Raw genomic sequence first — 27,329 nt, 5'->3', positions numbered from 1 at the left:
CGGAAGGAACAAAATTGCATATATATACACAAATGTTTTCGAACCGTGTGTATAGCCAGCCACATGTCCGATTGACTGTACGTTCGAATTCGTTCCTGAAATCCCCGAGTGTTGAACAAGTGTTAGGTGTCCACAATGGCGAGCTTGACAACAGCCAAACTTTCTTTTCAATCTAATGGGAGAACGCCTTCAATTTCCTCACCTCTAAATTCATTCTCTCATGGTGTCGATTCCGCATGGATAATTTCAGGCAGAGAATCATCTTTATGTGACCGGGCGCTAAGAATTGAAAATGCCAAAGTTAACAGAGGAGTTAAGGTCTATAGCAGAAAGAGGAGGGGAACTCGACATTCCCCTGTGGTTTCAATGGCGACGGTAAATGTTTTTTAAATTCCTCTTGTGCAGTGTTCGTTTCAAGATTCCCGCATTTGTGCGTTTTTGTGTGCGATTTGAAAATTTGATTTCTATTAAGAAAGTCCTCATGATTCATTTTTAAAATGAAGTTCTCACGGTTTTTGTTAAATCCTTTTGAAAAATTGCTTGATGATGTTTTAACAGGGGAAATCTGAGGTACCGAAGATCATGATATCCGGGGCACCTGCCTCTGGTAAAGGGACTCAATGTGAGCTCATTGTGAAGGTGGTCAGTATTCATTTCTCTCATTTCCTTCAATCTGGATGCATTTTTCTTCCTCCTCTGTTAAATAGACACAGCAGGAAGCCTTTTTTGGTCATAAGGTAGTTATGTGCTTAAAGATTACTTTTAAGGCTTTCAAAAATTCTTACCGCCGTCGATCAAACCTTTGATTTAGAGCGCGTATGTCTTCTTTTGCTTTCAAACTGAATCTGCGCTCAGATTTTTTCACATTCAATTCCTCGAGTGCTCTGGGAGGACATAGAGTGGGGAGGCCAGGAGGCTCACTTTTAAACTCAATCGCAATGGGGAGCTGTGAATATAGTAAAATCTGGCACTAGAAAATAATTCACTATTCATTTTGGTATTGCACAGTTAGTCAAGAACACTTTTTTTTTTATTACTAAACGGAGCTCATTCATCCACTGTTCCACTCCGAGACTATAGAGATAGCTAAGTCAAGAAACTGAATGGGACAAAGAAAACGTGTGAAAATCGATGGAAGACAGCCTGCACTGGATCACATTCACACGGCTTATTCAGAAACAGCGTTTTATTTCATTTTTTTTTAGTTGTGGGCCTCCCAGTCGCTTTGTTGGTAAGGGCTGAAATTTATGAGTATCCACAATTTCAAAGGAGCTCCTATGTTGTGGACAAGAGAGACGTACTATTGGACCTCACCCATACAACAAACCAATTGCTCTCCATAAATGGACACAAACAGAAAGTTTACATTTGAAATGCTCTTTGCTTAATGAAAATGAATTGTTTTACCTAACCATATGACACCATACGTGGCATCTTTATACAAACCTTTTAAATGCTTTAAAGGTTCATTTGATACTAATAGTTCATTTTAGAGAGCTAGCAAAATTGAAGCAAGATGGACGGTGGAAAGTTATGTGACCAAATTCAAGAGATTATTTCTGATGGTACCATATGTGACAAAAAGGAGACTTGTTATGTTATTTATAAAAGGCTAACTAAACCTTTCAAGGGTTTGGATAAGGCTTTCAGTCTAGTATCCTTGTAGGATGCCATCAAAAGAGAGTGGACTTGTAGATTTTAGTTGCTAAGAACAAATTTCAGTACAAGGAAACACCTCTAGCAATGCAGAAGAAACCATTTTTGAAGGAATTTTCTCATCCAATAGACATGCCAAAGATTATCAACAAAGAAGAAGACACCCAAAATGAGCTTAGGAAGAAGAAATTGTGTTTTCATTGCAAAGAGCTATGGGAACTGGGTCATCAATGCCTTGGCACTGGATAGGTACATTACATAGAGGTACTCCCGAATGACGAGTTAGAAAAAGAGGATCTAGAACTAGAGGTTGAAGAGAATGATCAAAATAGGGATACTATAAAAATAACAATATTTCCACAACTAGGGCACAGGAAAATATAAATTTGAAACTATATTTGCATACAAGAATTTTTACCATAAACTCAGGTTTATAATCAGATTACAAAACTGATTTTTTTCTGAAATAAGTTTCTAAGTCATACTGACCCTAGAAAAAAGTACAGAAAATTCTTTTATTTCTGCCCAGAAATTCCTGAAATGAACACAATGATTTTTCTCTTATATTTATGAGATAAAGAAGAATAATGTTTGCAATTTTAAGATACAAAATATCTCAGAATTTATCCTCAAACCCTAGCTGTCCTCAGAAAAGACTTCAAACCCTAGCTGACCTTGTCAAACTCCCAATAAACTAGTGCTAGGTCCGATAAACTTGTCCTTTCTGTTGCTGTGCCCAATGATGCTCAAAAATATGAGGATACCTTGCTGTAGTTAGTCCAAATCTGAGCCTGTAACTCTGAATTTCACTTCTAATCAGTCTCCAAACAATTGCAGCTCTGAAAAATGATGTGCCAGGGTTTCACAAACCAAAGCTCTTCCACTGAAACACACCCTTTTGACTAGGGGGAGCCCATATGTCTCTCCAAAACTAGGGATACTCAAGGGTTTCAAACCTTAATCCAAGATTGTAGCAGCATTCGATAGAAAACTCACAGCATAATGAGCTCTGAAAGGGCTCTAAAGAATTATATAATAACTCCCAAAGAGATAAATTAATCTCAGCTCTTTACTTACATCTTTTAAACCCTAAAAATGAGTCAGTAGGCTTCTTGAAAACCTACAACCTCTTTGCCTTGGTTTGAGAGTTTCTGCTCCGCTTGCTTCCAATGAAGATTGTCTATAAGGCTGAAGTCACACAAATACTATGTCTTCCACCTCAAAAGACCTCTTAACTCAATGGCAATCAGCATATTTCTTTTTTGTTCCTATGCAACATTGCATTGCCCACTCAACCTTTGAATGCTGAAAAATTCTCTCTATCCTCTTGGCTGAAATGACTCTATGCCCATCTGAAGATAAGCCCCATAATACCACTTTCTGATCATTTGCTGTAAAACTCAATTGTATAGGTTTAAAGGTCATGATGTATGGACTTATAGTATGCAACCATTGGACCCCAACACAACATTGGTCTCCTCAATGCCGATCACATAAAAATCATCAGTAAGGGTATAATTACCCAAGGCCATACTCAACTGTGGAACAATATTAACACAACATAATGTGCCATTCGTTGTCGCCACATCATAGTTTCAGGACTCGCCTAGACTCGGCAAGTCCCGAGTCGGGGGACCTTGGACGAGTCCCAGAGGCCTGGAATTGGGCTCATCCGAGTCCAAAGCGAGACTTGCTAAGACCTGAGACTCACGGACTTGGCTCGGACCTGGCGAGTCTTGATGCTCGGACTTGGCCAAAATCATTTTCTTTTTTAAATCTCAAAAAATAACAAAAACAGACATTTTTTTCAAAAAAAAAATTGCAACCCAAAACCCTAAAATGTTCCCAAAAGCATCATTTTGCCCAAATCAATGATCATTTTTCTCTCTTCACTCTCTCTTTTCTTTTTTATCTCCAATTTTTTTTTTTTTTTTTCGGGTGTTGAACCCCCACTTTCAGCCCACGGGGAAACACAAGTGTGTTTTTCCCCATCCTTTCTATTGTTTTTTTTTCTCACATCTAACACCTTGTGTAGCTTATCATTGCTACCCCTCAAACCCATTAGCGTCTCCACTCACAAACCCCCACTAGTTAGTGGGACCTACCTTAGATGCCTTCATAGGAGGGATGCAAGCTCCTTTGAGCCAGAGACTTCTAGTTATTGTTTTGATCTTTGTTTGGAACATATGATGTCATGGATTTTATATTCCATGAATTTTGTATACATTTGACAATATTTAAATATCAAGTGTGCTAATTCCTTCAACTATAATTTGTGTTTATAATAATGCGATCAATGTATACTTGCGTATGCGATCAAATTAGCTTCTACTTGATAATGTTATTGTGTCTTTAAGGTTTATTTAATAAAGGGGGCATGAAACAAGTTGTAAATCCTTAAAAATCTCTAAATTCTTGGATTTTTCACTTGTCGAGTCTGCGTCAAGTTTTTTTTGCCGAGTCCCGAGTCTCAAGTTGAGTCACCCTCGTCGAGTCCATGCTGAGTCCGAGTCTTGTTTCTATGCCTCACACAAAAACCATCATGTTCCTCAACTTTCAAACCCCACTTCACATAGGACACATCAATGAAGTTGTAGGTAGCCCCACTATAAATCTATACAATAACTCATTGTCCTTGCATACCACCCTTTATTTTGAAGGCATCATAATGAGTGGTAGTGAGAGTTGCAATCACACCTTCCATTTCTGCCAAATCATCTTGATGCTCATCTGTGCCTATCTCCTCATCCATCTGCTCATACTGCTCATCATGGACCTTTGTCTCCTCCAATTTATCATCACTAGGTTCCTCGAAGACTTCAATCCAGTGGGCCTTGCCCCCACTTTTACACTTATGTCCGAGTGTCCAAGGCTTATGATAATCAAAGCAAAGCCTCTTTCGTTTCAACTCATCCCTCGAATCACAAGATGCTCCACCAACTGGCCTAGACATCTCACCTACTGGTTTGGTATATTCTAGTTTCTTGTCCTTTTTCTATGGCAAACTCTACAGTAAGGGTCTTTGTGGAAACTTGCTTGGAAACCTAGCTTGTGGTGTAGATAGCTCCATATTCCTTGCATGCTTAATAGCATCCTGCGAGGATGGCGGATCAAAAGCTTTGACCCAACCCCTAAGAGGTTTTGGCAAACCCTCTATCAACCAAGAAATCAATCTCTTCTCGGTCACATCATTAACCATAATTGACAACTGCTGAAACTCTAAAACGTATGCATCAAGTGTCCCAACTTGTCTCAGCTGAGACAACTCTCTGGAGTGCGCCTCTAAATCCTTGCAGTCAAATTGCTGTATCAATGTAGTGAAAAATTGATCATAAGAAACTATCGAACCATGTCCTTGTGTCACTAAACCATGATACCACCACTCATGTGCCACTTTCTCAAGGTGAAGGGTAGCAAATTTGATGGCCTCAATCTCCTTCATCTGATTTAGGGCAAGATAAGTATCCAATTTTTGAATCCAATCTTTAGCCATACACTTGGATGATTGATCAAAACTAGGTAAGGATAATTGTTCCAATCTCTTCTGCAGCCCATAAATTTGCTTCCCTTGGTTCTATTGTTTCTTCTTTGGCTTTGTGCATTTGGTGACCTCCAAGTAGTTTTAAAAAGAGATAGCTGATTGAAAATCTTCCCCCAAAGCTTGATACTTAGCTAAAATCTCAGCATCCTCGTTATTCTCCATGGGTTCCTCTTGTGTAGGCTTATCCTCTTGTATAAAAGTAGGCATGAAAGTTCTGGATTGTGATGAACCCGTGGATTTTTCGGTAGCATGTTCATTGCTTTTTGCAGCTTTGCTACTTTCCTCTCTTTCTGTATGCACCAAATTTATTCCATTTGCTGTGTTTTGAGCCATCTGACTTAAAATAAAGACTATTTATTCGTAGCTATCTTAACATTTCAGCGAACATTTGTTTTGCCTCTTCACTTGATGATGGTGACTGATTGTTGTCAGCCATTATTTCCTTCTGTTTTTGCAGGTTCTGACTACCCTTTCCACACATACAACCAACACAAACAAGTTGCCAAGTCTTGCAGCTCTGATATCATTGTAATATCCCCAAATAGGGATACTAGAGAAATAACAATATTTCTAGAACTAGGGCATAGAAAAATCTAAATCTGAAAGTATATTTGCATACAAGAATTTTTACCATAACTTTAGATTTATAATCAGATTACAAAACTGATTTTTTCCTGCTAAAAGAAATGAATTTCTGAGTAATACTGATTTTAGAAAAGTACAAAAAATTATTTTATTTCTGCCCGAAAATTCCAGAAATGAGCACAATGATTTTTCTCTTATATTTCTGAGATAAAGAAGAATAAAGTATGCAAATTTTAGATATAAAATACCACAGAATTTATCTTCAAACCCTAGCTATCCTCAGAAAAGACTTCAAATTCTAGCTGACCTTGTCAAACTCCCAGTAAACCAGCTAGGTCTAATAAATTTGTTCTTTCTGTTGCTGTCCTCAATGATGCTCAAAAATAAGAAGATACCTTGCTGTAGTTAGTCCCAATCTGAACTTGTAACTCTGAATTTCACCTCTAAATCTGTCTCCAAACCTGATAGACAATTGCAGCCCTGAAAAATGATGTGCTAGGGTTTCACAAACCAAAGCTCTTCCACCGAAACACACCCTTCTAACTAGGGGGAGCCCATATGTCTCTCCGAAACCAAGGATACTCAAGGGTTTCAGACCTTAAGCCAAGATTGCAGCAACATTAGACAGAAAACTCATAAGATAATTAGCTCTAAAAGGGCTCTAAAGAAATATATAATAACTCCCAAAGAGAAAAAATAATCTCAGCCCTTGATTTCTACCTCTTAATCCAATGCATCACATTAAAACCCTAAAAATGAGCCAATAGGCTCCTTGAAAACCCACACTCCCTTTGCCTTTTGTCACATGCTTTTTTAAAATCACTTAAAGTACATAAAATGGGGACAACTTAAGTCTTTTGGCTAGGTGTCATTGATGTTGCCTAAAAAGACACCCACAACTTAAAATCACTTAAGTTCACTTAAGTTGCATAAAAAGATGTGCACACAACTTAAGATTAGAATTGAGAACAAGCCAAAGACTCCAATATTTACCCAATGATGCTCTAAGTCTTCTTCCTCTTGGGTAATCCAAGGAAATGACAACCAATGTGCTGCTAATCCTCATGATTTGAGTTGGGGACATTACAAAGAGGATTAGGAGGGTACCATTGCTTCACTTTCAAGTGCTCCGAAGTATCATCCATTCAAAGTTAGTGGGGTTTTATATGGACAAAAGATCACAATGTTGCTTGATAGTGGAGTCACCCATAATTTCATAGACGAGGACTTGGTATCCAAGAGAGGATTAGGTACAAAAGACTTCAATGTCATAATTGCAGATGGCTTTACCATTCCTTGTGCTAAGAAGATGTGACAGCTTGACATCACCTTGGGAAGATTTAAGATGCTAGATGATTTCTATCTTTTATTAGAAGATGCCAACATGGTTTTGGGTGTGCAATGGCTATATTCCCTTGGGGAATTCACCCTAAACTACTAGCCTATGGAGCTGAAATTCAAATCCAAGGCAAAAGAGGTAGTGCTTCGAGGCATACAAGATGGATCTCCAAGAGTTGTTATGGTGTTCAATGTTATACCTCTAGAATGGTTCAATATTATACCTCTAGGATGGCTAGACCTAGCCGTACAAAATCTAGGAAATAACAATCGCCAAACTGGGACTTAAACTAGCAACATAGATATTATCCATAATTTCTCTTAGTTTCACAGTGGTCACCTCTCATGTTTTGATGCTTGTCACTGGATTGAGGTTGCCTCGATTTGTGACACAACAAGAGTATTTAACATAAGATTTTTTTTTTCATAAATCCATTGAATCTACTGTTCTTGTGCTAGTCTTGAAGTCCTGATCTAAGAAGCCTTTGAAATGGGAAAGTCTTGTAAGAATTTTTTTATATGATTAATAGATGAGTGAGTGATATGGCATATGTAGGTCCTTTGCTTACGTAATCTGCTCAGAGTAATGATTTTGTCAAGTGTTCAATCTAATTGTTGCTACTGTTGAATTGGCATTTTTTGACATGTGTATAATATGCTAATAAATGAATTGTAATTTGTGTTTTACTCAGGTTTTACATATTTTATATTGTCAGCTATATTGTAAAACATGGTTTGAAACTTTAGTGTTGGGAAATTTGTAAATAATTTTAAATAGTTGAAATCTTTAGCAGGAATAGATTCTTGCTAGTCTATTTGCTGCGAAGAATGACTTGAGCTCTAGTTGTGCATATGAGGATCAAAACATTGAAGAGCAGGATATGTGAATTTTATCTTGTTTTGGTGGGGTAGATAATATATGATTTTTCCATCCTAGTATCACTTTGATATCACTTAATTATTATTTATTTCCCTTTGTCAAGTAATAATGTTTTTTATATTATTTTGTAGTATGGATTAGTACATATTTCTGCTGGAGACCTGCTCAGAGCAGAAGTTGCAGCAGGGACAGAGAATGGCAAAAGAGCCAAGGAGTACATGGAAAAAGGGTCTTTAGTGCCTGATGAAATTGTTTGCACGGTAGATCTAATTCCATCTTTTTTGCATTCATCTCATTCTTTTTTAATTTGTTATTAATGTTCTCTCCTTGATTCTATGTGGATACAGATGGTGAAAGAGCGATTGGCACAGAAAGATGCAGAAGAAAAGGGATGGCTGTTAGATGGATACCCCCGAAGCTTGTCACAAGCAGCAGCCCTTGAGAATTATGGGATCAGGCCAGATCTCTTTGTTCTCTTAGATGTAATTGATTTTCTAATGACACTCAGAATCTCCCTATGCATTCAGCATGAATTTTAGTATGCTATAAATGGATTGCATTTTAATATGACAATAATTATTTTGGAATGAGATTTTGATCTCCTTTGTGCAAATTTATAGACTGATGAAATGAAAGACAGCTCTTTTAAAACTTTGATGTGATTCCATGAGATTATGACATCAAAATATTATATTGTTTTGATTCAATACCCCTACTAATTCTATGCAGTCACTGGTAATTTGAACTGCTGGGCCCAGATAAAACTGCTAAACATATTCCATTTCTGCTTGCTGTGAGTTCATCAGATTAAACCTGGGACTGGTGTAGGTTCTGGGATTCTGTCCGTGTAAACACTAAAATCCAGCTGGATCTCTGCAAATAGAGGGATTGAATGAACTAGTATAGTTTTTAGATAAAGCTTAATGTTCCAACCAAAAATGCAGCCATCCAAGAATTTATTTGGGATAGTCTTAATGGTAGCTGTTTGACAACCCAAATAGAAGTTGTCCATGGTCCGTGTACTACTGTATGCAAATGTAAACACTGTTATGAGATCAACCATAGATATGCTATAATTGATGTTAACTGTAAATCCTGGTTCTGAAAATATCAACATGTGAATTTGAACTGAGACAGAACATCTGAGTTCTGAATGCTTGTATATTTTAATTCTATTTATTCTTAGACTGGAAAAAGCAGAAATTTTATGAAAGAATTATTTGCTTAGAAATGTTTGAAAAAATGTACATGTGGCATTATTGAAATGTCAGTTCAGGTGATGCATAGAAGACAAGAGAACTTTCGAGAAATGTGTGGGCATTGACTCAGAAAAAAGGTTGCCCAAGCACAGTATGGTCACAGGACTTGGCCAGTGTCCACCTGGGCATTAAAACCAATTCTGTCCAACCTAAGAATCCCTTTACCTAATGTTCCACTTCAGCTATTTTGTCTTTTGAATGTGGGATAATTAGCTTTAGAAAAACTGTTATGAAAACATTCAGTTTCAGTTTTTTGATAGTCATCTTGCAGTCTATTATAGAATCATTCGGTTTTAATGCCTGGAAATTTTGTAATGGAACAATTGTTATGCCCATGGGTGTCACTAACTTAAGTCTATGAAGTTATGTTTCCATAATTGATGAGGTTTGCCACTCTTCTCCCCTTGGCTTGATTTGTACTTTCTAGTTTTTGTATGTAGTGCTCCTATCATGACAGCAAGAGAGATAATTTGGGATTTATCAGTAATCCACAATGTCCTTTATTCCTAATGCTTCTAAATTATTACTTTTTACCATCTTTTCATAATCTTTGTCTACAAACTGAATCATGGGGATCCTTCAGTGGTCTTGTACAGTGTTTGTCTTGGACATACCTTGTTGTAGCTCCAACAAATTCTGTTCAAGCATGAACCAACAATAATAGAATTCACTACCACTCTGTTGAAAGTTCAGTAGCAGTAGATAGAGGTGAATTAGATCTTTAATCAGCTTTGGGATCACCCTTTTCTAATGAAGAATCTAATTCATCTCTTACTTCTGCTGGGAATCTACTTCTGAAACTCCCCTACAATCTAATTACTGACCATTCCATCTTGTTGCTATTTTGGATTTCCCAGAAATGTTCTTGAAACAGGTGATGGTTTCATCAGTAACCTTTAGAAGTCATGTAATGTTATGTCTTCTAAGTTTCTAACATTGATAAGTTTGAACTGGCAACATGCAGGGAACCTGTCAAAAAAGATTCACTAATTGCAAGAGATAGAGCAAGTTTACTCTTGGACATAAGGGATGAATAGAAAGAAAATTGTAGCATGGGTTAGAGATATACAAAAGTATACATCAAAGGCAGGATAGAAGCCCTTTGGTTCAGCAAAACTCTAGTCCTCATTGTTGTTCTTTTGATAGGTAAAATTTAAATAATGTGAGGATGAACCATACCCTGTCAGATTCATTGAAGTTACAATGAAAGTTCTTTTGGATTCAGCTCTGTGTATTTTTGCATAGAAGCTTTCTTTATGTGGACTCTTTTGTCAAATTTGACTTTGACTGAATTTTTATTCGAGTCACTTTCTAATGAAAACATCTTTTCAAAAGATGTTAGGCTTCCAACGATTTACTGATTAAAGCATCTGCTTAACTGTCTCAGTCATCTGTATCAATCCTCTTTCATGATAGAGTGACTCACTCCATATCAGAGTGACATATTATAACACTGTCATATGAAACTAAAACAGCAGGTTATTGCAAAGGTTCTTCCTTCTTTGATCACCATGTATTGTGTGTGTCATGAAGCATCAAGGTCTTTCAATACTTTTGGATTTATTCTGCTAGTCTCCTATGATTTTAAGGGATGATTTGTAACATATATTTCTAAATATAGGACTCTAGAATTTTGTGGTTATCCTATTGATTTAATGATCATTTTTGGCTCAATTTTTTTTTGTCTGTTTTCTATACTGTTTGTCTAGATCGAATAGGTTTAATTTCTGATTTGTTTTCTAAGAAGCTAGGTTTTAAGAAACAGAATTAATCAGATGCGTTTTATTCTTTTAAGGAGTAACATCTTATTGTTTTGAAACAAAAGGACATCATATGTAATGCTTTTTCTACAGGTCCCTGAAGAAATCCTTGTTGACAGAGTTGTGGGAAGGAGACTTGATCCCATTACAGGGAAAATTTATCATCTCAAGTATTCTCCACCCGAAACAGATGAAGTTGCAGGAAGGTTGACTCAACGTTTTGATGATACAGAGGAGAAAGTATGCTTGCTAATGCTTTTTCTCTAGAACTTTTATAGTATTTTTTTCATTGGGAAAACAATATTTTATGTATGATCTTTGTTAATTTTGAACTGTTCTATACTGACAACTATTTAAGTAGTTCTTATGAGTTTACATCAGACAAATCAATGAGAGGTGTTCTATTTGCTATGCAGTATGCTGCATGGAGCTGACCTATTTATTGTAGTTGGTATGATTCTAAATGATCTCTAGGTATTGTTTAACCTTCTCAAGGCATTGGATGGCAGCACAGGAAATTAGAGGACTGAGTTGGAAATTGTTATCGTTTGCACGGTCAGTGTCAAAGTAACTTCTAACTATCAGCATCTGTCGCTGATATAGATATTTCAATGTTAATTTTAACAAGTTCACTGGCGCTTGTTAGGATACAACTAAATAAATCCATCCATAAACATGGATGACTTGATGTGCCCCACTAGTTCTCTTGGTAGGTTAATATAGCTCAACAATTTGGGACTCCAATTAACTTGCTACTCCTAACTTTTTTTATGTAAAGGTAATTTTCTTTTTTGTCAGGGTAAAAATGATGGGCATCTTTGGCCTTTTTATGTAATTAAGTCCCTTTGACTTGAATGTTTTAGGGCTTTGAAATGAAATAGAATAGGCGACCTTGTCTAGAAGGATTTAAGGCTAACCAATGAAACACTCTCTTGATTTCTAAGCTTCTAGAGTTGACCAATTAAATTATAGAGTCCCCCTTAATTTAAGCCAACTGGCTGATGGATGAAATATAAAAAGTCCCATCAAGTAAAGGCTGCAGGACTTACCAAATGAGCTTCTTGATTCTCATACGATTTCAGATATTTACATCATATTTCAGTGACAGTTTGTACAAATTGACAACAATAATTTAGCAAACATTATATGTGGTTACATAGCCTCTATTTCCATGGCTAGTTGCTCTCTTGGAAAACATCTCATCAAACACTATCTTTGTATCCTTCTTCCCTTCCACCTTTTTGGAATATGGAGAGTCCAACCACACGTTGCTCACAAGCATCTACTTGAGTGAAGGTAGTGCCCTTGCAATGCTCTACAAAATGATAAGGTTTGTGGTAATTCATGTCACCCTTAGATCATGTAAGTTCCTTGCCTTTGACATGCTCTCTGATCAAGCTATGCACCCAATTATGGTTGTAGATAATCTTTGTAATGTTTTTGGTGTATTCAACCACACTTTTGATCTAGCCAATCTTCCCAATGTTCTCAATCACTAAATCAAAGCAATGACTAGCACAAGGACTTCGAAAAATGATGGGATGCATCTCCTAAATAAGTCTCAATGTGGATACATATGCAGTTGCACTGTGCATGACAATTTGGATGATGTTCTTCACCCCAACCTCTTGAAACATTACCTCCGACAAATTGCACAAAGTATTTGCATTCTTGACCTTGTGCAAGGCATTAACAGACTTCAAGAACACCAATGTGCCACTCAAAACCACTAGAAAGTTAATCAAGGTCTTGCTTTGCCATTTGTCCACTTGTTAGATAAAATGTTGTAGCCCTTTTATTCTGCCATATTCTTTTGCGATTTTCAACCATTAACACCATATTTTGGACGATTTCCTCTTAACAATGGGCCATTGAAATCACTTGGAGTTGGTGCCATAAACCCTACATTGGTAATGATTAATGGATCTACCAATACATCTCAGTATGAGCTGCTTGCTGCATTAAATATTGTATTATTATACTATCAAATCTTTGCATCTGCCATCATTATCTCATGGTGCTTCTCTTGGTTCCAAGCAATACCTTCAAGTGAAAGTTGTGTGCTGGGAACATTGCAAGGAATCGAGAAGTTATGTGCGGAATTCAGATGGCTTGAACTCTCCTTAATGTGAATGGATGAATGTCAAATCAACTTCCCAAGAAGAAAATCTCACAATGAATTAAAGGTGGTAATTGAAGTCAACATTTATACAACCATTTTTCTTGTCCTTTTCCTTTCAGGTATTCTTCTACTTGTAGCTAGAAAGTAAGGCATTCATTTCTCATTGCATATCTTCATGCACTTAAGTACACAACTGAACATCTTGGCGAGTAGTTTGTATAAGGTAGTATTTCAGTTGATTGATACCTCCTCTCATATTAAACCCACAATAATCAGAGGTCGCTGTGCCCTTGATCATCACTAGTCTGCCATATTTCCATGCAGGGTTCTTTCCATTAGCACTTTGCATTGCATGTTGTAGTATCTAGACATTGAAAAAAATACCAAATTCAGCAGCATGCCATCTGGGTTTCAATTCTTTTGAATTTGACTTTTGAAATACAAAATAGCAAAAAAATAGAAAACAAAGCAAATGCCTGTCCAAGTGAACTCCAATCATTGATAGATCCTTCAAATCGCAATCTAATTAGTTGGCAATCCTTTCACACTGCTGAGATCCAAATTGTTGAAAATGAAATTACAAAAAAAAATGACTGTTTTAACAATTGTTTATGGTTTTCATTTTGGCAATGAAGTTTCTTGGATGGACTTGCTGAGACTAAATGGGTCTTGGTAGAAACTTGTTAACTTGCTTGTTACTTGCAAGGAATTTTGGTAGACTTAATTCACAAGTTGCAGACAAGTAATATATCTGAAAAAAAAACTCGTGAGTACCCACAAGTTGCATGAGTTCTTACTGAGTTTTAGAACCACCCACAATTGTACAATAATTTTCTCTGGGGTTTCAGTTATATCATAGTACAATCAGATGGCAATGAGTCATGAGTTTTGATATGCTTCCTCTCCATCTTTTCTGAGGCTACTGCAACCTAGCCCATTTGTTAACAACAAGCTCTCCAATTGTGGTTAGTATCTTGTCCATTGGTAGCCCACATATTTCCTTCTTCCTAGTGGTAGTACATGTCTGTTTTGCATAGTGGCAGCCATTTGTATTATCTTTGCTGTTATGCAATATTGTTGGTTGATCTTGGTTTAAATTTACAATCTTTTTGAGTGAATGATAGTTAATTTATACCAATAAATTATAACATGGTGAGGAGTATTGGGATCTTAGATTCTGATTTTTATACCAATTTAATTTCTTTTATACTGCTGCCACCTCAAGTTGCTTCTTTTAATATGTTTCCTTGTGTTTAGCATAAGATTTTTGCAAAATGTGTATATGGTTTTTAATTATATTATTGGGGATCTATATACGAGGCCCCAACCTAACAACAGTAGAAGAAACCACTATAGCTAATACGTTGACTATACCATCAATTGAAACTTATATATAGCCTATAAGACTACACCCAAACTATCAAAACTAGCTAAATGAGAATGTATACAGTATCCAAAACCTATACAACCTTCCACATACAGAAACTAAAGAAAGCCCTACCGCACTAAGGATGCTGAAACATGCACTTCTAACCAAAATATACTACACCAACCAGCATTGAGGAAACGAGAAACAAACAAGAAATCTTCCACTTGCAGCCAAAGACCAACATATTGTTCTAACCTCCATAAGAACACAGACCAATTATAGTCCAGTTTCAAGGGGTGCAATGAACCATTGCTCTAAAATCCTGTAGTAAATTCCATTCCTAGAGACTAGAGTGATTTCCATCAAAGGAGCAAATGGACCATTCATGGAAACTACACCATGAAGCTATATACATTAAATAACCTTGGTTCTATGCAGGGCCTTTGCAAACATACTGTCCTCTAGGGGTGGCATTGAACACCCACATATTAACACCAATGTTCCATTGTAAAATGGAAACACCATATGTCAAATCTGAAAAATTGATTGAACAAAATAATCGGATAATCTATTCAACGATATACAAGGGTATATATAGAGATTACAAGACGATGTTCTAAATTAAGAACATGTTGTTTAAGTGAAAACTAAAAAGCTAAAAAACTTAAAAAGCTAAATAAAGCTAAAAAAGCTAAATAATAAAAAGCTAACTATGTGTCTTTAATAAAGAAGCAATAGTTTCACTTAACGCACCAAAACAAGCTAAATAAGTTGACTAAAAAGCTAAATAGCTAAATAAGTCTACAACTAAGATGACCACTAAGAATAGAAGATGACCATTATAGAAGATATTAATATTATTTTAACACAATCACCATCCTCAAATCTTGATGGAGTGCCTCTAATATTTGATCAACCTGCAATTCATGGATGTCAGTTTGTGGCATTCTTTATGTAATGCAATCAAAATCAGGCAGCCCTTCTTACATACGAACCATTCATTTCTTTAATAGTAATGTTAGACGAACTTTAAAATTCACCATAAACCAGTGTGCATCTTCATAGATAAATACTAACCATCAAAAGAAATGACTATTACACAACATTTCCAAGGTGCAAGCTTTAGTATTTAACTTAAAAATTTAATCCTACATACAAATGTCGAATGAGCTAGAATCATCAAGTGACCAATACAACAATTGAGAGAATGAAACCTCTGTAGTATAAGGTAACGCATGCCTAGCACTAGAAGTGCCAATATAAACCGGCTTATTCACGCTCTTACAATAAAATGTAAATCTCCTACAGAAACCAAAACTACTTTACCCCTTAAATCCAACCAAGCTGGAGTGCTTTTAGAACCCATTGACAATTTTTCTTGCTACCCTCAATCCTAAGAGAAATTATAAAACCCTAGACCATGGGATCAAGGAATTTAGGTTAATTATTCAAACCTATCCACAGATTGAGGAGAAGAAAACACAACACAACAGGGCTTAAACAAGCCCTCTTCACTTCGAGTTCCACCAAACTCAGGAGGGTATTCCCAATTCACAATTTCATACAATATCATTAACTCATCCCTAAACAACAATTGCAAGCTGTTACTGGTGGATAATTCTTAGGTTTACAAACAACGGGTGTTCAAAATTTACCATTACCCAATACTAATCCCATTTCTTCTGACTAATCTCTAAGAATAATTAAATAAGCATCTCCACTTCTATCATATAAAAGAACGAATAAGAGCGTTCTTGGATTTTGTTCCTTTATTCCTTGAACGCCTTGGAGATGTAAGAATTGGAATAACTTAAACAAGAAAACAAAGAACATAAAGAAGAGCAACTTTGAATTTTCTTGAATGTATTTGGGTCGATGTTTGGAAGTTTCATAAACTAGTGCCTAATCTAGGGTGCAAAGTCAAATCTATATCTGGATGCAAACATTTAAATAGTAATTTATCTTAATTAGTGGATTTTAATAGCAATAGCATCAATGCTCATCAATGCCTAGCATTGATGCAACATTGATGCACCTTGTTGACATGTTTTTTATGACTACGCCTAACACATAATAAAGTTGCCCAATGGTCACTTTACTCTCTCTTGATCAAAGTACGATTATGCTAAGATTGCGATAAGTTCAAACAATCAAATCCAAGGTTTCTATCTGCAATGGACGTGACTCAGTTGGCCTAATGTGATATGCTGGTAATCCAAGGGTCTTTACGTTTGAATCATTCTTTCACTTCTTTGTTGTGGTTGGAACTTAATCATCGGATATAGCAATTCTATGATGCTTCTGCTTTGTACGAACTAAATTGAAATTAAAGGGGAAAGGGTTAGAAGGATCTAGATCTACTCCTAAGGGCAGTGATATCAATAGATAATGCTTTAGTGGACAAATCCCAAATAAACCAAGCTCTGCTTCGCCAACTTTAACTACAACTCCGCAAGAACCGGTGCAATTTATTGAGGATGTTGAAGGATTTTCACATTGAGAAAGTGCATTTGAATACCCAACACGACACAATCCAAACTACTATTCACAATTGAACTTAGCACAAATTTGGTGGCTTAGGCTAACTTTACACTGCAAGTTATAATCAACAAGATGCAAAAAGTATGAACCATGGAATTTCATCAAACACCATTACATTCTCCATTGAAATCAAAGCACTATACTACTTCTACTCTAAGTGAGGAAGGTGAAATCATGCAAGTCTTGAAAAATAACTTAAGTGGACACCATCAGAGGACAGTGTTTCACTATTGTTATCTCAAAAACTTATCACAACAATTTCATACAAATCTCCCTCCCTACAAATGAAGGGGTCACCCCCTTATATAGGCCTCCAACCTTGAGTACATGCAAACCCTAATTAGGGTTTGACCCAAAAGATTCCACACACATGATGCAACAAGGTGGGAATAAACAATAAATGCCCTTCATGCTCACTTACAATAAATTCCTATCTACTAAAAATGGCGCCCATTGTGCATTAAATGCACCACTCTCCATCAAGTTCGCCCAATATGTCATAAATGCACCATCACCTCCAAAATCGGTTACATGCAAAAGATGCTCCACCACTGCATTAAGTAAAACAATTGCCATGCAATGAATTAGCCGCTGCCTTGGTCAAATATTCCAACAATGAATGTGCCAGTATGCCTTCATGTACTCAATAGACTCTCGCCATGCAAATGGACCCCACCATCATTTATAATTTGCTTGGTTGTGCTTCATTAATACGGAATATTCTCTTTGCATGTCACCAACTCATCCTTTACAAGAATCTTTCCATTCCAGGCTCACAAAAGACATTTTGGTAAGATTTTCTTGTCATGGAAGAATTTTAACAAATTTATTTGCTCCTACAGAAATCTTGCACATCTAGAATTCTTGGAGAGAGAACATTCTTGAAGAAAAAAAATTTCATCTTGAAGGAAATTTTTTGTGTTCTAGTACATACTTCATCCTGTAGGGAGATTTTCCTGACCACTGACCATTTTCTATGTTCAAAGAATTTTGTCCCAAAGGAAGGAATTTCCAACACTTGGTCAACTTTTCACTTTCTTGGAATTTTGTCCCGAAGGAAGGAATTTCCAACACTTAGTCAATTTTTTCACTTTCCTGGAAATCTAACCTGAAGGAAGGAATTTCCAACACTTAGTCAATTTTTCACTTTCCAAGAATTTTGTCCTGAAGGAAGGAATCTCCAACACTTGGTCAATTTTCACTTTCCTGGGATTCTGTCTTGAAGGAAGGAATTTCCAACACTTAGTCAATTTGTCACATTTTCTAGAGTTTCTTCATCTTGGGCATAATTTTCTACTTGGAAAGATTTTTTTTGAATTTGTCATGTCCTGAGGGAGATTCTTCATCAATTTTCAACATTTCCTATTTTAAAGGAATTTTTTCAAATTTGAGTTCAGAGGTCTAGGAGAGAGAAAATTCTCTACCTTGGCCAATTTTGTCATCGCCTTGAAATTTGGGTGAATTTTCATGCTTGAAAGAGGATTTTTTGAATTTTTTCCTGAGGGGATTTTCTCCTTTGGTTTCATCCTTGTCTTCAATTTTCCATGGCTTGGAATTCAATCTTCAAACTTGGGCGTTGGAATTAACATGTGGACGAATTTTCCTTGGAAGGAAAAATCCTTCCCTTCCTCACTTTGGCACCCTGATGCACACTTGGGCGGAATTTCTATGCGATTGGGGATTTCTATGCCTTGGACAAAATTCCATCATCCCCTTTGTTTGGCGCCCAACCTCAAACCTGGGCGGAAATTCCATGTTGTGGAGGAATGTTGATTGTGTTGACTTTTCCATGACACCTTTATTTTGGCGCCCAAGCATCTGACTAGGCAGATTTTCCATGCTGTGGAGGAATTTTGGGTGTGGAGGAAAATTCCTTCACACCCCCATTTTGGTGCCCAATTGCCAGCTTGGGTGGAATTTTGGCAGGGTGAAGGAAAAGTCTCCATGGAGGAAAATTCCTCCATGGCCTCGTTTTGGTGCCCAATTGCCAGCTTGGGCGGAATTTCCACACTTAGCCATTTTTTGCTCAAAAGCCTACTTTTTGAAACTTTACAAATTTGCACAAGTATTCAGGAATGTTTAATCTTCAATGCCAGCACCCTTGCCCGTGAAGGACCTGCCAAAAATAGACTTATCCAAAATAGTAAGTATTTCAAAATGTTAAGATTAGGGCAAAACATGACAAGATGACACTTACTAAAAATAGAAATTGCCAAAAATAGTAAGTTTGATTTTTGGTTAAATAAAGACAATCTAGGAGACAGTGAAATCCCTAAAAAATAGGAAAAGTTGCTCAAAATTTGCCCAAATTTCACTGATGGGTTCCTTCAAAGGTCCCGATTCCAATGTAATGTTTATTTTTTCCAAAACCCTAAAGGAAAGGCTTGAAATCCAAGTCTGAAGGGCAAAACCCTAAAATGGACAAAACAAGTTCCAGATTTGGCCAAATTTACTCAAACGAGTTGTAGTCTTGATCAAATTTCATCCCAATCACTTGCAAACCAGGGAGACTAAAGATACTACTGCAAAAAGACCAAGAGGACCTAAAAAGTAGGGGGTCTCCATTTGCAATGGGCCAATGTGTGGAAATGTCACAACACACCCCTATTGCTATTACAAAAATCATACTTACATATCCATATTATATTCCTAAGTCTATTGTAAAACAATTACAAGAATTTAATCTTTTCCTTAAAAAGAACCCACAAATAGGATTACACATTCACAAGATTCTTGCAAAGATGAATAATGGAGTCCTTGATATTATTATTCATGTATGATGAGGAAATACAATATGGAGACAAATTCTGCAAAATTTCCATGATAGCTCATGAACTAATTGACATTATTGAAGAAAATATTTACATTCTTTGCTGTTCAAGGCTCGTTCCCCTAACCTAGGTATTGCCACTACCATTCCATTTGAAAACTCCCCATAATACGTACCAACCATAATGCTTTTTTACAGCCCTAGAGTTCCTTTAATATTAGAAAGGAATGCAACAAGCTTCAAGCTGTTTACAACTGGCATCTTTTTCTTTTGACACATATTTGGATCATGTGCATAAGAAACCATCTTGGTGAAGAATAAAACATTTTTGAAGTCTGATTGCTTGAGTCGTGCCACCATCTCATTGCTAATGACTTTGATGATGCAAGATCTGCACTATACAAACTAGCAGAGTAGCTCATAGAACTAGAAGAAAAGCTAGTAAAATTAGAAGAGGAGCTCACAAAGAAATGTTGTAATCAGAATAGGGGGTTCAACTTTAGCCATCAATTTTAATTTAACAGGCTCTTTGCTAGAGCCAGCTCTACCCTATCCTTATTGTTCTCCTCCCCACTCCCCTTGCCTCTTAGTTATCAAACGATGAAGGGATGAAGATAGGCAGCTTTTGAAAGGCCTTTTGCAACTGCAACTGCCTTTCAATATCCCTTTAGCTACAAAGCAGTTTATTGAAGTATTCTCCACCCAGTGTCATGGAATTTGCACCTTGCGAACACATAGTCCATCTCTGCATATAAGCGCTCCATTTTTGAAACTATTCTTGAACAAGCACAGAGGGAAGTATTTATAATGTTGCTTGAACAATGCATTAGTCACCGTCTTAAGAAAAAGCTCAATGCTTCTAAAATCAGAAGCTCTAAATATAGCCAAGCCCACTTTACCATGCATATAAAACATCTTTTTTGCTTTGTGTCTTTTCAAAGGATTAAAACTTATCCTCTACGATTACCTAACCGTCAGTTCAATTCTTTCTTCCAAAATAATCCATCACTCGTACTCATGCAACTTTTCATGCCGCCGGTTTCTTTCCTCGGGCTTGACACACAAAGTCTTCTAAGTAACCCATCTAGTGATGATCTTCTGTATGCGATTCGCCAAGATCTTCTTGTTTTCTGGCCACAAAACCCACGTTCCTAGTTTATTGCCTTGTTGACTCTCCTACGTGCTATTCTTCTCAAATCTTATCCATCAATCTCAATAGCATCAATGGCCATCAACAAAATCTTGATACTCCTTGATTTACCATTTGAACTCAATGTGAGTAATCTTGAGCTTTACCAAGTGCACACCTGTCTTCGACTTCAACATCACCAGTCTCTCTTTTCTTCCCTCGAGCACCCGCTGAAATCCCCTAAGCCATCTCGCTGCATCCCGAGCTGACACGCTAAATCCCTTTCATCTGTTGACAAAGCATGTTGTCTCCACTTACTTTGAAACTTGCCCAGGAGAAAGAAAACCTTTCAATGAGTGCCGAGTCAATCTTCGCATAATTTCTCTATCGTCTCCCTCGGACACTCACCAAGGCACAAGAATAACTTCCTCGACCTCCCAAGTATGTTAACCCTTACACTTTGTGGTACGATCTCGGGACTCGGCAAAAGCTTTGAAACAGTTTGTCGAGCATCCAAGCTGCACAGCTGGAATCTTTGTGGCCAATAACATCACTCGGAGCTAGGTGAAGCGTCTTTACTTATTTCACTAAGTCCCAAGTTACCTTGCAAAATACAACCAAACTGCCACATCAGATAAGACTCGGAGCCTTGGCAAGGTGTGCAAATCACTTCAATGCATGCCGAGAGCTTTTGAAGTTGTGGCCACCTTAAGAATATCTTTGAAGCACGTGCATATAATTCATGTCCCTAGGACATCGAATGAATGGAACCAAATACTGAGGATAAATTAAATGTTAAAATTACCAGCTGGAAAGGGAACACTAGGACATGGGGCTGGTGGCAAATGACTTAAAACCCACGAAAGAATAACTGAAGCCAATGGTGACCAGGACAAAATGTCATTAATCAAACATAAAGTACCTGCCAAAAGGATATTTGAATGCACTTTAGAACTACGGCAAGGTTCAAAAACCAAACCCTAAGGCACTTGTAGAAGCTCTTGCAAGGCAATATCAATGTGAACGATTCTGATTTTCACATTGAGCACCAGAATTTCTTGAAAATTCTGAGGGTGCCAACAGAACCAAAGCATTTTACGCTTTCTCTACTTCACTATCTCAGTGAAATGCTTGGTTGACCATATAAGAGCAGAAAAAACTCTATTTAGGAGTTTTGATAGCTGTAGCCACCAAGGAATGGGAGAATTAAATTTCTGAAAACTGATGATGCCAAATAAAGAAAATGTGCCAGTCATAATCATAGAAGCTAAAATCAGGAAGTTGTCAGATTTCATCTGCTGCTAACCTCACTACTCGCCACTAACTATTAATTAGAGCATACAGTTTTAATTAATTTGGTCTTTCTTCTGTTCACGTCCATTTTCCCCATGATACCATTCTGCATTAGACTTGTAGAGTCAACTAGCATAGAATATCAACAGGACAAAGTCAAGCAAATTTGCAAGAATGAGAATTTTTTGGCCAACAGCAATAACTGTTAGGACAGAGGTAATCTGGATGCTCCTGCATCATTATGACCTCGTCTGTAGCATCCTATAAAGTGCCCTTCTTCTATTTACGGATACCAGATCTTTACTTTCCATTTTGCCATTCGATTTTCTCCTCCCATTCTTCCTCCTCTAGAAATACCACTTGTAGGATACAATCTCTACCCTCATCACCACTTCAGCCAACTTCAATTTTCATTTGAAATCAGCCAACATCATTGCCCTCAAGCACAACCGGCCATCATCCTGGAAACTATCTTTCCCTAAAATTGCTTTTAACTAAACTAAAATTTCCTTCCACACCACAATTGAAATTTTTTCTTAGATGATGAAATGTGACTAGGCCATAATGCAATTGGTCCCTGAAGGATTCTCCACATGCCATACTCATCAACAATTCCACACAAGTTAATAGCAATGAACCTATAGGAATAATGTCAACCCTCCATATACAACAATCCACACAAACCGGAAAAAAAGCCACAGGTAATCCCACCTCTATGAATGACACCTTTAAACATCCAAGGCAATGTGCAATAAATATTGCTGTGCTTTAAAACTTGTGAGCAATATAAATCAAAATTATGGAAGCCTCTCAAATCTCTAAAAAGCATATATGTAAGTCATACCACATCAACTGACATTAATGATGGCCATTCCTCCTCAATTTTGGTTTCCAACCTATTTCGGTGTTCAACCTCCTTACTTTCAATCAGTGTAAATTCCAATTGAAGCACTTCTTGATTAGCCAAGTAATCTCACTCTATTTTGAGACCTATAACAATGCACCATCATAATCCTATTGAATTTAGCCTTCCATTTCACAACTTCTTTCAAGATTTCTTTTAGTTTCCAATTCATCTGATTGCCTTTGTTTACTATGATAACTATTTGAGAGTCACCTTCTATCTCCACATCTCCATACCCACCTTCTATCTCAACATCACTATACCCTGCCCTTTAAGTAGTTAGTAGCTTCCCATTCAACATTATTTATAGTTTTCACCTTGTACACTTCAACCCACCTAATTGTTCAGCAATATACATGCTCTAATACAAAGGTTGGGAAATTTCAATCTCTATCCAAATAATGAATTTATGACTTCGATGGATGAGATACAAAGCTTGAACTACTACAATATGAAAATCTGAAACTTATATGCAAATTTGAGAATTAAGTAACCTTAATTATGGTATTACCATGATTAGATCTATCTTCTTCATGAGGCTAGAAATCAACCAACATAACATGCTTAACAACACCACCTTATATGAACTTATAACAGCAATAAATACGGCATATCATCATCATAAGATAGCAGCAAAGGGGCACAAATCAGCAACATAAGAGCATCATATAACAAAGGATTTATGTGGAAAAGTGTTTGCAGGAAAAGACTCCACCAAGAAAAGAGGCCAAGTATACATTATCTTCAAATAAATGAGATTACAATACATTCACTTCCATTCTCCTCTTTGCCTCCAACATGGAAGCACATATGTACCTGTGAATGACCTCTTTATGTCTCAACTTGTCCTTGTTCTTGCAGAGTAACTCTACATTCAACCATTTCTCCTAAATTCTACATTAAAGGAGCTGCTTATATAGATATGCCAAGAGCTCTAAATCACCAAAAAGGGTGCCCAAAGATGGATCTTCATTCCAAATGTCCCAAACTCATCAATTGCATCCTTAGAATGTGAAAGGACACCAATCTTGGCTCCAATAGTTTCCCTTCAACTTGGGTGCCCAAACTTGGAAGATAAGCATTACATTAAATGCAATAATTGATGGAATACCAAGATATGCTGCCTTTTTCCAAGTGCCTACTTCGAGAATCCCAACAGTCACTCATTTGTCATTAAACATCCCATTCATTTCCACAAGTCATCTTTACTGCTGCTACTGGAACTCATCACCCCTTAGAATGTATTCCAAACAATAGAGAGAATAAATATTACTTTTCCACTACACCCTAAGTGCCTAGTGACATTATCCAAGAATGTTGGAACCATGCAATATGACACAAGATTTACAAGGTAGATGGCACCTTAATCCTAACACTAATACAAAGTTGTTTTTATTGTTTCTTAAGATGTAACCTGCTCCAGCTGGGCCTACATTCCCTTTGCTGGTGCCTTAAAAATTCAATATGTCCACACTTCTTGGTACCTGCCACCTCAATTTGGCCCTGCTATTTTTCTTTATTAACCCTTGAAAGGGGAAAATGTTTTTATGATTATTGATTACGGAATATAAACTTGAAACTTACCTTTTAGGGTCAACAGAGTTCAGATTATATATGATTTCTTGTTGCATGGCTTCTACTTCACTAGTTATTCACTTGCTCTTGCCTGAGCAACTTCAGTAGTGAATTTACTGTGTAGTGATTTGGCAGTGTCCTATACAATGTTCAATAACAAATAACTGAGTAAATCCAAAAGTAAACATGAACTGTGTTTGATATCAATGCCAGTTGGAAGGGTCTTACTCCTGGGCACAGTGAGAGTTTAATGTGTTTGAGAGCAGACGGAGGAGGTGCTTAGATGTCTGGAAAGGTTTACAAGTTCTTTAGATATTTGTCTTGGGTTGAAGTACATTGTGTCTGCTAGTACTTATCCATATTTTTCTTAATTTCAGTGTTTCTAGGAGTGCAAATTTGTATTTGTTTGTTTCCTTGGTCGTTACTGCATCTGCTCATAAATGCAAATGCGATTGCATTTGGCATTGGCTGAACATGGCTTTTTTTTTTATGTTGCTTCAGGTAAAGTTACGGTTGAAAACACATCAGAAAAATGTAGAAGATGTACTTTCCATTTATAAAAATGTCACCACGAAGGTATGGTTTATTTCTGTACTGTTCTTTTATCTCCTCTTACAACTTAAAGATGCTCAAGTTGGCTAGGGTTATGAATTCAGATAAACAGCTTATAGTTGTTTTGATATAACTCCCATATAGTTATTGAGTTAAAGTCAACAAGTAGGATGCTACAAATAGTAAATCATGAACTAACCACATGAAACCTTGATCTTAGCCAGGTCCCTGGTCAAATTTATTTTACTTGTTTTTCAGTTGAGAGCCATTAGAATTTTTCAAATCTTAATTTTACAAAGGGGTTTTAAAGGCTATAATTTTGTTTGTATTATTTCGATTTTGTAGGTTGATGGGGATCGTCCCAAAGAACAAGTGTTTGAGGAGATTGATAAAGCATTAGCAGAAGTCATTCAACAAAAAAAAGAGTCTAGAGCAACATCAGTTCTCGGTGGCAATTAATGAATATGATCAAACCATTGTTATCATTTTTTCATTGAGGAATAGCTTTGTTAATATTAAAAATGCACGCTCTTAAAATTAGCTTATCCATGAGTGGGAGGCCATATAAGTTTTCTTTCTCATCCATGTGTTTGTACTTAATTCTAGCTGTATTGCACCATCCAGAGGAGTAAATTTTTACAAATTTGAACTGGGAATTCCCAATTAATTGCCTGTATTTTAGCAAAATTAATGCCTGGATAACAAGTTGTTCCCAGATGGGATGTTATCTCTGAGGCAAACATTGAGCCCCCTCTGGGGGTTTTTGAATGTGATAGAGCAGGCTGTAGCAACAATATTATAGGGCCATGGGATGTATGATGACCCGAGCTCTCTTATCTTAACTGTGAACTCTCGAATTTGTAATTTTAATGGTGCATAAACTCTCATAGATGTTGGCAGATAGGTATTAGTAATTTTTTTGAAGTACTGTTTAGACTAGTTATATATGATGGACAGTCGGTGAAAAAGCATATATGATGTATTTTGTCTACTATCTTTAATATAAAAACTTAATGCCTGGATACCCATCACGTAAGCATTTATCTGCATTTGCATTGGTATCATGCGCCATATTGTTATGTTTACCTTTACTTTTAGTATGCAGCAAGACTGTATACTTCTAAAAATCTGTTTCTTCTTTTCAATTACATTATGTGAACCGAAGTTCTGTATGGACATATTGCCAAGGTAAGACATTGTTGCCTCTAAAAGTCCCAACAACTTCTCTGATTTGTCACCCACTCATGTTTCTGCAATCTAAAACATATATACTGCAATGTTAAACTCTATATTAGGCCTTCAAAGATCAATATAATTTTTTTGTTGATGATAGTGATAACAACATTTAATGTCCTTTACACCGAAGTCAAAGACACATTATATTTTTATGTTCTTTTCTTCTGTTTCATTCAGTTCATCATGAATGTCCGTTTATGAAGTGTATCCATAAATGATTGCCAATTTAACATTCATTCTTTTTCTCTATTGACCTTTAATTCTGCTATAATATATGATATTCAAGACAAAAAGGGGAAATAAAGAGATAACATATTGATCAGACATAAACGTTCGAGTGAGACTAGCTATCCTTTATAGTATTGTTCTATATGTGAACATGATGGAAATAAAGGTATTGAAGCTGTCTATATTCTTGAAAGCCAAGAACTCACGTGAGTAGCTGAGTTACAAAATTCAATGAAGTTATTTCTCACATTATTAAAGGGTGCACTAAAAATAAATGTTGCTCATCCTCAACTTTGTTGGTGCCAAAAATTTTACAGATTCACTCACCCTATGGTGCTTTTGAGTTAGTCTAGTGACTGACTTCATTACGGAGGTTGTGAACACTATTCCTTATTATAGCAATATTCATTTATTTTAGGTCAATAATATTGGAAAAATAATTTTGATCTGTCAAACAAAGGTCTGTATAATCATTTTAATATTCATCTTCATTTGTTAGGAGTATATTGTTTATATTGGTGTTCCATTTCATAGGGTGCAAGGTTTGATATTTATGTATACTATTGATTAGTTTGTCATTGTCATTATCTT

At 36.6% G+C, this 27,329-nt stretch overlaps 1 protein-coding gene across 1 annotated transcript; it reads left to right on the top strand.

Moving 5' to 3' along the window:
- The first annotated feature begins 27 nt into the window (after window positions 1-27).
- On the top strand, window positions 28-26,219 carry LOC131027808 (adenylate kinase, chloroplastic). The gene is made up of 7 exons (XM_057957901.2): window positions 28-375; window positions 559-642; window positions 8,132-8,260; window positions 8,348-8,482; window positions 11,113-11,259; window positions 25,224-25,298; window positions 25,620-26,219. The coding sequence occupies exons 1-7, from the start codon at window positions 136-138 to the stop codon at window positions 25,731-25,733; spliced, it is 924 nt and encodes a 307-aa protein (XP_057813884.1). The 5' UTR covers window positions 28-135; the 3' UTR covers window positions 25,734-26,219.
- Window positions 26,220-27,329: the final 1,110 nt, after the last annotated feature.

This window comes from Cryptomeria japonica, chromosome 3 (genome assembly GCF_030272615.1).
Source record: "Cryptomeria japonica chromosome 3, Sugi_1.0, whole genome shotgun sequence".
NCBI classification, from domain to species: Eukaryota; Viridiplantae; Streptophyta; class Pinopsida; order Cupressales; family Cupressaceae; genus Cryptomeria; species Cryptomeria japonica.
This window is presented reverse-complemented; position numbering and strand designations above follow the sequence as displayed.

Coding starts and splice junctions, on each gene's coding strand:
- LOC131027808 (XM_057957901.2), top strand. CDS start 136: ATGGCGAGCTTGACAACAGCCAAACTTTCTTTTCAATCTAATGGGAGA. Junction 8,483..11,112: donor ATCTCTTTGTTCTCTTAGAT/GTAATTGATTTT, acceptor CTTTTTCTACAG/GTCCCTGAAGAAATCCTTGT. Junction 11,260..25,223: donor TTGATGATACAGAGGAGAAA/GTATGCTTGCTA, acceptor ATGTTGCTTCAG/GTAAAGTTACGGTTGAAAAC.